Source organism: Hippocampus guttulatus, chromosome 1 (assembly GCF_054856545.1).
Source record: "Hippocampus guttulatus isolate MCC_2025c chromosome 1, RoL_Hgut_1.0, whole genome shotgun sequence".
NCBI lineage: Eukaryota > Metazoa > Chordata > Actinopteri > Syngnathiformes > Syngnathidae > Hippocampus > Hippocampus guttulatus.
This window is the reverse complement of record NC_141261.1, coordinates 17,276,885-17,290,502: the sequence shown is the minus strand read 5'-3', so window position 1 is coordinate 17,290,502 and position 13,618 is coordinate 17,276,885. Positions and strand designations below refer to the sequence as shown.

General features: G+C 44.8%; 1 protein-coding gene across 1 annotated transcript in view; it reads right to left on the bottom strand.

Annotated features, from left to right (window-relative positions):
- The window catches only part of LOC147210713 (metabotropic glutamate receptor 4-like), a 139,947-nt gene that overhangs the window by 81,687 nt on the left and 44,642 nt on the right, over window positions 1-13,618 (bottom strand). Inside the window, exon 2 of the mRNA XM_086115350.1 lies at window positions 11,964-12,911. Coding sequence (XP_085971476.1) covers window positions 11,964-12,470 — 507 coding nt within the window. The 5' untranslated portion in view covers window positions 12,471-12,911. The remainder of the gene's footprint in view (window positions 1-11,963; window positions 12,912-13,618) is intronic.

Below are 13,618 nucleotides of genomic sequence, written 5' to 3'. Positions count from 1 at the left end.
TGGATGGTGGGCTGATGTTGAGATCTCGCAGGTTCGACAGCTCCCTGAGCCTTTCATCCCATGCCGTTTTCAAGGATGAGATGGCACTGCTTCTGTTTGCTGGATTTTGTTCACTAGAAATTGTTTTTTGTTCTTTGAAACTTTTAAAGATGCGTGGGAGTGGAGTGCCACATGTAGACGCCAAATGGCAGCCAATGCGGTAAACTGACAGCAAGAAATCCCGTGCTGAGGTTCTTGGCCTTCTTATTTTCACAGCAATACTCAGCAGAATGAAATCATGCATTTAGAAAAAAAAAAGTCCCCCTCGCCAACATTCCCTCTGTAGACCTGACACTGCACACTAATTAAACAGATGAAACGAATTTGTATGAGAATTTAATAATGAACAAGAGAAGGTGCCAGAGGAGAGCGACGGACTGGTGCTTATTGTGATTGTGCTTGCTGATTACCAGCAGTCGCTCTCATCGCTCGCAGAGGGATTTCAAAACTTTAAGTGCAAATGGGTGAACTGGAGCAAGAGTAATATTAAAAGGTATGATTCTTAGAAAGCTTCGCTGGGGAAAATGGCCATGCTTCCTTTGGCAGCAATACACTTGGATCTGAGTAAATTCTCACCGAAATGCAGCTCTTGTACAATCGAAGAGATGCACAGCTTTGTGGAATTGGCGCGTTCAGCTGGAAAAAGGCAAGATGAAGGGCAACGTCCTGGCCTGGTCTGAAAAATGATGAGACCATTTCCTTGTTGCTTGCTTATTTTCTTTGCGTCCAAGTTATTGCTGTTTTGGAGGACCAAAATACTTTGTGTATGTGGTTTATTGGCTTTGGATTCAGGGTTTTAAAGAATAGGCTGTGTAAATAAACGATAGCATGTTAGCATTCTTTTATAGGACTGAACTTTGAAAAACGATCCTTGGCCACACTGTACATAGTAAAGATGCTACCGCAATCTAATTGTGCACTATGGTGGAGTTTTCTTTCTTTTGGGTTTTTTTCCAAGACATTGCATAGATAGAGTTGAGTGTCTTTTCCAGGCCAATCTTAGTGGCATCTGTCGTGTTATCAAATGAGGCACACGTGAGCCCAGCTGTCGTGTTAACGTGGATAACTTTTATTTGGCTTTCCCGATGCGTGTATCCCCCCCCCCCCCCCCAGTCACTCTCCCGTCTCCCGCTCTCGACGCACACCATGACGTAGTCGCCCCACGACTCTGTAGTCATGCTGTACACGATTACACCACATCTCCCCTTTCTAGAATCATTGGGTAGACTGCCAATGATTCAACAGACCTTGAGGATTATTCTGCCTCGTAGTTGAGAGGTCTGCTCCTATCTCAGCCTGTGTCAAAGGATCACATGCACAAAAACAAATGTTATTCTTATTTTCAACAATTGGCTCCAACACACATATGCTCTGCAACTGGCTAAGCATTGTAGAGTGAACAAAACAACACGTACAAGCACATCTCACCATTCACCACCCTGTTTTTTTTCTTTTTTTTTTCTTTTTCAAACAACCTTACAAGCAGAGCCTCATCGACTGTACCGAAACCGTAGGAGGAAGAAGGGGGGAGGGGGGGGGGGGGGGGGTTATAAGTCCAACCTGGTTGGTTTCACCACGACTCTCCCAAACCTGGTCTTGGTATTTGGAGTAGCTGGCGGTTCTGGAAGGTTCTGCTGCGGTGGTTCAGCTGATGGTTTTCCTGGAACGCTTCCCGAGAACTGTTCCGCTGCACCACGGTCACTCTGCTCAGGCGAGGACCTCATTGGGATGAGATGACTACGGTTTCGTCTGATGGTCCCATGGGGTCCGTCCACCAGATATGATCGTGGGGAAGCATGTCTTTCGATGATGGCTCCTTCCGCTCCTTGGTCCTTAATTCACACATCCTGTCCTGGGTTGAGTCTGACGAGGTTCTGTGCTCGATGCCGCATGTTGTAACGCTGTGCATCTTTTGTCCTCTTCTCCCGTTCACTCAGTACAATGGCATCTCGGTCAGGGATGGCTGGGTTGAGCAGGGCAGGAAGGATAGGCACCGTTGTGCGGAGTCACCTCCCCATGAGAAGCTGTACCCATTTTCGAGAGGGGTAGCCCTGTATGCGAGTAAGGCCAGGTAGGGGTCATCTGCTTTTTTCAAGAGGCCTTTGACCGTCTGAACTGCACGTTCTGCCTCGGCATTTCCTTGTGGATATCGTGGGCTACTTGTAATGTGACGGAACCCGTAGGACTCTGCGAAAGCCCTGAAGCCCGTTCCAGAGAACTGGGGCCCTCCATCCGAAACTAGAAGGTCGGGATCCCGTGGCATGCATAGATCGACTTAAGGTGGCGAATTACCTCATTCGATTTTGAGGAGGCCAAATGAGCTATCTCCACGTACCTTGACATGTAGTCCACAACCAGCAAGTAGGTCTTGCCTCCGAGCACGAACAGATCTGCACCCAACTTCTCCCATGGTCGGCCTGGGTACGGTGATGGAATCATTGGCTCCCTCTGGTTCCGTCTCTCCTTGCAGCATGTTCGGCAGTTGAGAACCAACTCGTTCAGCTGTTGGCTCAGCCCGGGCCACCATACCGACTGCCGCGCTCGCTGTCTACACTTTACCACGCCTTGGTGACCTTCATGCAGTTTGGCGAGGACATCGTTTCTCATGGTTGAAGGACTGTAAGGAACACCTGCTCTGCTCTGTATATCTTGAGTGCCGGTTCATTTGGACCGTGTTCGGACCAGCCTTCTGTGCACAGCTGCATCACACGTGCACACACACTGTCCCTCCGCAGCTGCTCTCTCAGCTTTCCTAGGTATTCGGTGGTCGCCGGTAGGTTCTCCATCACCATGTCCGCGTAGATGTTCGTATCTTCGAACAACTCCTTGTCGGCTGGTGTCTCCTCCCTCTCCACGGGAGCTCGAGACAGTGTGTCGGCTGTCCACAAGCATTTTCCTGGGACATGAGAGATGGAGTAAGAATAGCGCATGAGTCGCATTCTGAAGCGTTGGATCCGCGGAGGTAAGGCGTCCAGGGCTTGGGACCCCAGGAGACTCAGGAGAGGCTTGTGGTCCGTCTCCATCAGGAAATGCTTCCCGATGAGAAAGTGGCGAAACCTCTCGCAGGCCCAGGTCAGTGCCAGAGCCTCCTTCTCCACTTGTGCATATCTCTGCTCCGTAGGTGTGAGCGACCGTGACATGTAGGCTATTGGCCTCCATTCTTCCTCCCACTTCTGGAGAAGAACGCCTCCCAACCCGTATGACGACGCGTCTGCAGGTCAGCTTCTCCGAATTGGGTGTTAGGGGTATTTGCCAAAACCCCATTTTTGCTTACTAAAAATCCTGGCTCCGGCCAGCATGCCCAGTGTTTCCTCCACTGATGGCAGGATATACTTTTCTCTGCACACTGACTCGTTGAGTTTGGTGAGATCGACACAGATACGTACAGCACCTGATTTCTTGGGCACCACCACGATGCCAGCGCACCAGTCTGTTGGCTCCTCGATTCTGCTTATCACCCCGAGTCATTCCATGCGGGATAGCTCTTGCTTGACTTTGTCCAGTAACGGCAATGGAATCCTCCTTGGTGTTTTTAACGAGAAAGGTTCAGCCCCAGGTTTCAGCTTGATGTTGTACGGCCACCGCATCTCTTCGAGCCCAGTGCATATTTTTGGATAATTCTCCTTTAATGTCTCCATAGAGACGCTGCCTAGGCGTGCGACGAGTCCCAACCTGCAGCTCACAGATCTCCCCAGCAAGGCAGTATGCACATGACGAGCGATGTAAACATCCTCCATCTCCTCCCTATCACCTTTCCTCAGCAGCAGCCTGGCGACGCCCACGACCTCAAGCGGGCTCCTCCCTGGTCCCAGGAGTCGTTTTGTTGCCTTTCTGAGTTTAGGGAGATTGTTTTTGTATGTGCCCATGAAAACTTTGTGTGGCAGAACGGTGACATCAGCGCCCGTATCAATTTTGAACATCACACCGCGCTGATTGATGTCGATTTTGACCATCCACGGGTCACGGTCTGTCGTAACACTGTCAAGGAGGACCTCCTCCTCGTCCCCGTCTTCTTCGTCCCCTGTAACTTCGTGCGCAGATTTAGACTTGCACACACGCTTAAAATGTCCTTTCTTCCCGCAAGCATGACATTTTGCCTCATGAGCGGGACAATCACATTTTGGATTGGAATGGAGAGCTGCCACATTTCTGACACTCTGACTGTGCACCCCTTTCCTTATTGTAACGAGTACTGTGGGACTTGTTTATCTGGCGATTAGCATAGTTAGGTGTGTTTTTAGCATTCCTTAAATTGCTCTTGAACACTCTGTCAACAGATTCAGCGCCACTTGCCTCTGAGTTGGTGTCCCCTCGCAGATGAGACTGCTGCCTCCTCACCTCCGTGCTTTGCCGTGCAATTCTTATGGCCTTTTCAAGGGTTAAATCCGCGTCAAACTGCATGTGTTCAGACAATCCACTGTCTCGTAGTCCAACGACAATTCTGTCTCTGATCAGTTCATTGCGTAGCGCCCCGTAGCTACAATGCTCTGCCAGCGCATATAGTGCAGTGACGAACGAATCCACACTGTCCCCTTCTTTCTGACAGCGCATGTTGAATACAGCCCGCTCGAAGATGACATTCTTCTTGACAACGAAGAAGTTTTGGAGTCCCCCACGCACTTCTTGGTATGTGCGCCGTTGAACCTCGGTCAGATCCAACCCGCGTAGGATATCATCAGCCTCGTCACCCATGCAGTAAATCAATGTGTTCACTTGATTTTCTTCGGAACTAGCATTCAGGTTACTTGACAGGCGAAATCTTTCGAATCTCCGGATCCATTTGTCCCACTCCTGCGGCTTTGAAAAGTCAAAGGGCTCCGGCGGCTGGATGTTGAACGTGGTGCACGGCCCCGTGGTGACGACCGGTCCCGCAGCCTGCTGTGCACCTAGCGCCGCGGCTCCATCCGCCCGCGCCGAGGTTCCTTCCCCTCCGTCGCTCATTTCGTCTTTCCCTCTTCACCGCCGTGTACAAAGATCCTCTTCACGCACTCCACGCCAACCACAGGACGTCTGACACCATGTCGTGTTATCAAATGAGGCACACGTGAGTACAGCTGTCGTGTTCACATGGATAACTTTGATTTGGCTTTCCCGATGCGTGTATCCTCTCTCTAGTTACTCTCTCGTCTCCCGCTCTCGACGCACACCATGACGTAGTCGCCCCGCGACTCTGTAGTCATGCTATACACGATTACACCACAGCATCCATCATTTTCATAAAAATCGTAGCGATCGGAGGCGCAGTGCACCTCAGTATGCCGTGTTTGACATTGAGGAATCAGAAATAGACCCGCCGGTGTCCGGTGCATGACACTGACACGTAAACTGTAAGATCTTCCAATGTGAATGAGGTTGTATGACCCCCCCACCCAATATTTTTAAGATAATAATACTTATAATTCATTCAACGAATTGATTTCTGCAATCATTCACAGGTATTGTGCCATGCTGGTGTCATAGTTATGAATGAAGAAATTGACAACCATAATTTGCAGATGCACTAAGGGGGCGTGGCAGGAACGCCCAGTGAGGTGTGGTGCGTCGACCAAATTAACAGACACGCCAAACTAGAACATCACCCCAGCACAAAAATTTTATATTTACGCCAAGTGATGTGACCAAACCATCGGATGAGTTGGGGGCGAGGCAACTTCGTGTACTGGAACGCCCAGAGAGGTGTGGCATGGTGCCAAAAACACTGGACTTGACTTGCACGGGCACCAGTCTACCAAAATTGAGTCAGAGATCAGACTGAAGTCATACAATTGTTTAAACCAACACTTCTAGTCCGTCTCTGGTAAAATGCATTGTGTTTAAAAATGCATATATTGCTCTTCCGTTCTATTTCCTGAACTCCCCATTCTTAATCACGGTTGTAGAACATCATATATTAAATATTATTCCTCAGATCTAAATGAAAGATTTTGATTCGGGCTGAAGATCTAAAAATCTTCAGGGAGTTCTTGTGTGAACAGATGATCAGACATCATTGCTGAAGATGAAAGAGTATAAGCTGCAAATGTTCCTGTTCTCAGAAACATGGTTCTGTTACGAGTAAACTGTAGCACAAAGCGAAAACTTCATTTTGAAAGAGTAAGAATAAAAATATGAATATTTTAGTCAAAGCGTACTCTTCTGTCAGTAGGGAAATGGTTTGCACTAACTGTGGAAATTGTTTGTATGTTAGTGATGAAAAGAGGGTAAATACCAATATTGTTGCCCATCCTTCCATAATCTGAGCAGCTCATCCTCACAAGGGTCACGAGCATGCTGGATCCTATCCCAGCCGTCATTGCAGGGAACACCCTGCCAAATCGCAGGGTGCACACAGGCAAACAACCATTCGCGCTCACAATCACACCATGGGAAAATTTAGATTGTTCCATGACCATGCATGGCTTTGGAAGATATGTTAAGCAGTTACATTGGAACACATTAACTTGCTCAATCAATGTCGTCTGTGTAGAAATGCAGCAACCTTCACATAAAACATATAAATGCCTGATGGAGATCGTATTTGGCATCCAGGGTCTGATGAATTCATAAGCGTGCATTTCGAGCAGGTGTATGCACAATTTTGAGCTCCTCTAAAGCTTTTAGTGTAGGCTGACAGGGTAATCCAATAAGAGTCTGGTCTCAACACAGTGAAATGCAAGGATGAAATCGGGGTGGAGGTGTGTATGTGTGTGTGTGTGTGTGTGTTGGGGGTCTACGTGCCTCATGCCTCTCTGTATGCCTGTAAGGAAGGATGAGAGAGGCAAACGGTACTTCGCAGACAGCAGAAGAGGAAAGTTAACCCCGTTTCTCTGTGCTGAGAGAACCTCTCCGTCTTTCTCCCTCAAGTCTCCGCAGTGCCAAGCCTACACACAGGAAGGACTTGTGCACACTGATTGTGTCGTTTTGTGCATTATTTACAAAGCTTCTGGGTGGAGGCTTCACACGTAGAGCCCTCCTCCACCACCACCACCAGCCCCTTTCTCTTTGTCTCAGCAAGTCAACGTCAACACCCGAAACACTGCCTTGTCTTGTGACTGCTGATGCCATATGCCTCATGCCATGTCCGTAATACTCAGGTGAGAATTGCTACTTTTCAATACCATAACTCAAGTTCAAAAGCAGTCCTCCCGAAAAGACTTGAGTAGGTGAAAAAATGAAGGCAGTCTTACTACATGGTGCATAAATGTTCAAAGCGGCGTAATCAGAGCTTCAATGAAGGACTTTTCAAGCCCAATCATTTGGCATCAATTACATAACAGTATAGTAAAATATTTCTATATCCTACCAGGACGGACTCCTGCCTGCTCGAGAGTACTGAGCAAACACTTTGCAGTCAGCCACTCGGAGATCGCGGGGAATACAAAGAAAAGACCAAGAATATAAAGAAAAAATGAAGCCAATTACAGTGGACAAATAAATGATTCCCTCATGGATATGGCAAACACCTCCAGAAGGACTACTCAAAGGAAGTAGGTTGGAGCACTCCATTAAGTTACTGTAGATTGCTTTCATACTTGTGGTCTTTGAGTGTGAACAAAGAAAAATGAATGATAAAGTAGTTCAAACAAGGCACCAAAACGAGATAACAAAAATACGCTATGGCTGCAACATTGTAGGAGATTGTCGCTGTCCGTTAACTACCGTGTATGTCACATTAGTGTTGTACTGCTCTTGTTTTCAAGCGCAGCAAATACATTTCATATAAAATATCGGCTTTTGAAGAAAAAAACAAGAATACCTATTTATTAGTCCTGTTGCTTGTTTAATTAAGTGTGAAAGCAGCTTCACAGAATTTACAAATCAATAATCTGTCGTCCATCTGTGCGATTAAGGCTTTCAATGACTGATTTACCTGCTTGTATATTTTAGCTTTTAGCTATAGCAGTGAATAAAATGGCATCTTCCGCCAACCTTTCATTGGAATAAAATTATTGAAGGGATACTTACATAACAATACGTTGCAAAATGCATCATTCAGAAAACCTTGGGATATGTAGCCATGTGATTTTTAAATTGAGCGCATCAGTTCAACTGGGTTCAGCAAAATGCTACGATTGACAGAATATGGAGGAGAATATGGATCGTCACATATTGCAAAAAAATAAATAAGAGTGCTTCAGGCTGACTTATCAGCACGGGGAATATGCTAAAAGATGCAGAGTCTTACTTTTCAAATCATTAGAGGGAAGTGGGGAGCACTGAGAGGAGTGCTAATTATGGTTTAATGTAACTATAATGGTGGAGAGCAAAAAAGCTGAAACCCAATGAATCAGCCACGCTGTATAAGAGTGCAACCTCAAGTTTACTTATTGGTCAATATCCTTTCAAAAAAAGTGCAAGTAATGCCAGCAGAGTGGTTCCTGTCCGGTCTTGCTGACTTTTATACTCTGCTCATTCAGAGAATAGGATATGTTGAAGCTTGTATTTCGCCAGGATGGCCCATTTTTCACATGTAGAAAAATAATTCTTGATGGTTTTTTTTTTAATCATTAAAATGAAACTTAAAGTTGAATTTCCAATTATATCAATTTGTTTTGTAGAAATCAATACATTTTCATCTGCAATATGGATACCCCCCACCCTCCTTCCAACCGTCACATATCTTGGTGTGACTTCAACAGAATAAGTAGACCCAACAAATGTAAGTCACTGAAAGTACATTACTTATCATGTCCCAAAACTGTGTCCAGTCGTCACCAAAATGCATGTGGACAACTCTACTCTTGCCCACTTCGACCTCTGAAAATGTCACAACAATAAGCCTCTTAATGGTTCACTTGTAAGAGAATAAGGAAATCAGCAGCTTACCTTCAGTTTTTCTCATGCTCGATCAGTTTTTCTTTAGGAAGAATAATAAATGAGATTCATATCGAGCCTCTCAAGTCACCCAAGGACACCTAAGCGTCAAACAATGAAAAAAGGCTCCGGCCGGAGGACCGGAATGTATGTATTGATTTTGGAAAAAAATATATGAGATTGGCCATACTTGGGCACACGGGTTTCCACCTAACAGCGCTATTCCCCCCCCCCCCCCCCCCGGAATCACTTTTAGGTGTAGCTAAAATATGGTCGTGGAAAATGAACGTACACTATGTTCCCACAGCTGTAGAGCCACACTTATGATTTCTTACTTATGATGAGCTCACAATATGATTTGTTTTAATGAAAATCAAAATTGTCATCTGTGTGCCAATACAGCATTGTTGTCCAACACACATTTAAGGTACGTGCACATGCAAATGTGAAAGTCCTCTGAAAAATAAAAAAGCAGTGTGCTGGCCACCCACTGCTTTCTACAGCAATCGTTGCATGCAGCAGCTGTGGTTGGTATTGTCACACACTTCTTTTTGGTTTGCGCCATTTTGCGGGTTTTGTTCATCACGCCCAGCAAATAAACATTCGAGATCAAAATTTTGCGACTGATGTAGTTGTATTTGTATGAGCCGTTTAGGCACAGCTTTGCGATTTCCGAGTTCATTCGTCTGATTTGCATGTGTGTGCTATCTAGTATTCAGCGACCATCGTGTGAGCTGCCATCATTTACACCGCAAATAGCTCTTCACATTTATTAGGCCTTCTTCAGTGATCTGTTGATGGGTGAATAATTCCTGAACTCTATCAGTCTATAGTGCACGGTTTGGCGTCTACTCTAATCAAATCCATTGTTCCCAAGAACACGCTGTCTTGTGCAGCCGGGGCTCACAGTGCAGCTCACTGACCTTTTAAAAGATGGAAGTTAAGGTAGTTTGTTCGCATTGAGATTGGAACACGCAGAAAGACCCCGGCAAATTCCTTCCAGGAACCAGTTAAATTTGTGAAGACGTAGCACAACCCTGAAAACGAACCAGCCTGGTAGCCTGGTAGCCTGGCTCGCGGTGGGTCTTACTGGCATTAATGAAATCAATTTCTGTTGGAAAAGTTGCAACAGAGTAAATGAGGTGTAAAAAGGCCGATGCTACAAGCACTTTCCTGTCGGTAAAGTGGAGAGAGGAAAAATATCTTGTCTGGCTTTCAGAGCCAATATACGGCGTCATGAGAACAGCACACGGTGGAAATAAAAAGTCTCCACAACCTTTGTTAAAATGTCAGGTTTTTGTGATCTAGAAAATGAGAAGGAGGACACCTTTATTATGTATAATGTGAACAATAACATTGAAAAACAAATTGGAATGGTTTATGGGGGTGGGGGATAAAAAATGTGGTTGCATAAATACGCTGCCCTTAAACTTGGGTTGAAGCACCTTTTGATTTTATTACAGAACTCGTTCAGTCTATCAGCAAGGAGTATCTTGACTTGGCGGGGCCATTCCAAAGTTAAACTTCTTCTGGGCAAAGATTATTATTTTTTTGTTTGGGAAGCATTCTTTGGGTTGGCCAAGGCGTCAAACGATAGATCAAAGGTTTTCTGCCAAGATGAAAATGAAAAACAGCCCCAAATTATGAAATTGCTCCATGTATGTGTGTGCGTCTGTTCTGCAAATTGTAGGGGGGGATCTTTTCGACCACCTAGGACCTCTGTATTGCTCTACTTCTACTGGTCTGCTCACAACCCATCTGCAGCAATGCACAGGCTAAAATAGGTCATCAACAACACTGTTGTCATTTTAAAAAAGTATATTAATACAGTACTTTCATGCTTTTGTTCTGTGGATGTTTGATATGGACTGTCAACAAATGCAGTTTTTTTTAATGTACCATAGTTCGTGCTGACCTGGCCCTTCTGTCAAATTTTAAAAGTCAATGCGGCCCCCGAGCCAAAAAGTTTGCCCACCCTGCTCTAAAGGATGGCGGCCGTGTATTGACTACTATTTAACATTTTGAGTTTGAATGTGTCAGCATTCTGTACACAGCCACATCCACAGATACTCAGATCAATTGTATATATTTTGCTGTACATTTTAGTGGCCAAACGTGTTGCGGACTTGCTCCTGAGTTAGTAATTATCATCTCCGTGGCGGCAAATAAACTACACATCCGACAAGTATCGTTCTCACAAAGCAATGACAAAGAAAGACGGAGAAGCCATGCTAATTGTTAAACTAAAGACTGACACTGACGGCTAATGCGTTTAACACCAAAATTAAGTGCTTGGGATGATCGAGTCCACTTCTAGCCGGAACCGCCTTAAAACGGCGGACATGCAATTTTGAATGACAAGATAGCAAGCAAATGAATACGTGTTTGGACTTACAGAGATAGTCTACCCACTACACAGAAACGGTAACGGGAATGATTTACTCTACACTGTATATCAGCCAGGAGGAGTGGCTTTTAAGATTAAAAATATGTTAAAAAGCGGTTTAGAAATTGAGTGAATGAATAAATAAATAATATACACAGGTATAAAATATTGTTTGTTTTTCACAATAGAGTCTTGAGTTTTGATACTTTCATACAATAAATATTCTCATTAATTATATGACGGTATTATGATATTTATTCATTTAAATTAATGTCGCTTTGTTTCTAGACAACAACACACAGTTTGCTGTTATACACAATGTGAATTTCAGATAAGAAAAAGAATTTTGAATTCACAATATTGTCATAGTCTTATTGTAAACCTTTCCTTTAAGTGCCTGGGATTATCATGCAAAAAAAAAAGAAAAGAAAAAAGAAAAAAATCTCTGTAAAATTAGAAAGTTGTTCCTCAAATGAAATCCTTGATTCGCAAAATTGGTCCGCAAAGATAAAAATTATTTTGACCCTCGGACAAGTATAATGGATGTTAACAGCCATTCGGCTGTCATGTCATTTGGGATTCATTTCTTCTGCTCCATTCTATTTAACACAGCTTCAGCGCCAGATATCTCAAGGCTGTTAGAAAATGCACAAGATTTAAACTGCCGCTATTGGTTTGCGAAAATAAGATCATTTTGAAGATACTGAAGAAGCAGTGGTGTGATGTGCGCTGTGGGAGGACTCACCTTAAAGAGACGCAGTATATTGGCCACCATGATTGACACCGAGCTAGCAGATGCGCCGATCACTCCGACCACTCGCTCCGGTTTCGTGATGATGGGTGGCTCTCCGCTGAGACACTTGACATCGGTTGAGTCCTTCTCAATCAGCGCCTGAACAAACGTCAGCGACTGTTCCAGAGCATGAGTGTCACGGGAGCAGGTGTCCAAGATACGAGCGCCCAGAGTAATGTTTGGCAGCAGCTCATTGTCATTATTGATGCGGTCCAGAGCGAACAGCATGGCCTCCAACCTGTGGATCCCCTTCTCCTTCTTGAGCTCACCACAGGCTTTGCCATCATTTCCTCTTGCGTGGACTGGAAAAAGCCCACCCAGGGATATATCCCCATCAATGCGTATTGAGTTGAGGTGTGTGTGGCCCGGCATTCTGGGTTTGGCCGCCCGAGAGATGAAGACACAACAAGCAAGAAGCGACAGACAGCAGCACCAGCCAAAGCCGCCTTGCCGGCTCATTTTGAAGGGCTAAATCGGCATCCAATTGTAGTCCTTTTACCATAAAAGAGATGACCACACATGCAAAGGTCTTAAAAGGCTAGTAACAATTTTTTGACACCACAGTCATCTTCAAGCGTCTCTTCTCATGCTTTCCAAGTGGGACAAAACTTCACAAATTATCCCGGTTCAGTTTTGTTGGGTCTTACTCTTTTCTTCTTCGCTCTTTCAATGTTTCTGCAGTTGAATGCAGTTGCTACGTGCACAACCTCAACGGTGAAGTAAGAGCTGAGACTGAAACTGCAAAGAGCGTTCTTAAGACGGCTTGAGCAAAAACAAAGGAGAGTACGTTAGCCTTTCTTCTGTGCTTGTGGAAAATCACTTTGGAGCTTCTGGCCTTCTCACCGTCCTTCAGGTGGGCAGAAATTCACAAGAGGGCCCGGTGGACTGCACAGAAAGTGCCTGTGGAGGAAGAGGAAAAGCGTCTTAGCAACATTCAGAGATAAAGGGAAATTGAAAGAAATGTGTTTCTTGTAGGGATGCTTCCAAGCCCTTCACAATATTTTATTTGGAATCCACCACAAATTCTTCCTCCTGTCAAACAAACTGTACTAGTCTGACATGTAAAGCAAGGCCATGCATTTCATCTTTTAATCCACATCTATTTTCAACATCCTCAAATTCTAGATAGAGCACTGGAGATGTTTCGTATGGTATTCATTCTTTGAATACAATACGTTATTTAAAGCCCCGCGATGAATGATATCTTTTTACTATGAGCAGAAGAGATGTGCTTCTGTCTGGGATCCTTCCGCTTCCTGTTCTGCTATTGTGGATCCTCTGTCATACATGCGTCAAAAGGTTAAGAAATATTTGACTCAATTCACATGATAGAAAATGTTTTGTTTTTTAATGATCTTGCAGAGTGCAACAGCGGTTGGCGATGTCTCACATCTAGATTGCTCTCTGCAGGAATCTCGTATTGGGCCTGTGTCTTCTACATCTTCTTCCTGTGATTGTGTGGGTTCTGTCCAATAACTATAACATCTCACAGTCCAAAAACATATTTTAGTTTCACAAAGGTAAAGTTGTGTGAATTTCTGTCTGCCAGTATGTTTACTGTATGAGTATTTTAATCATGCAATTGTCATGGCTGAACTTTAGACATG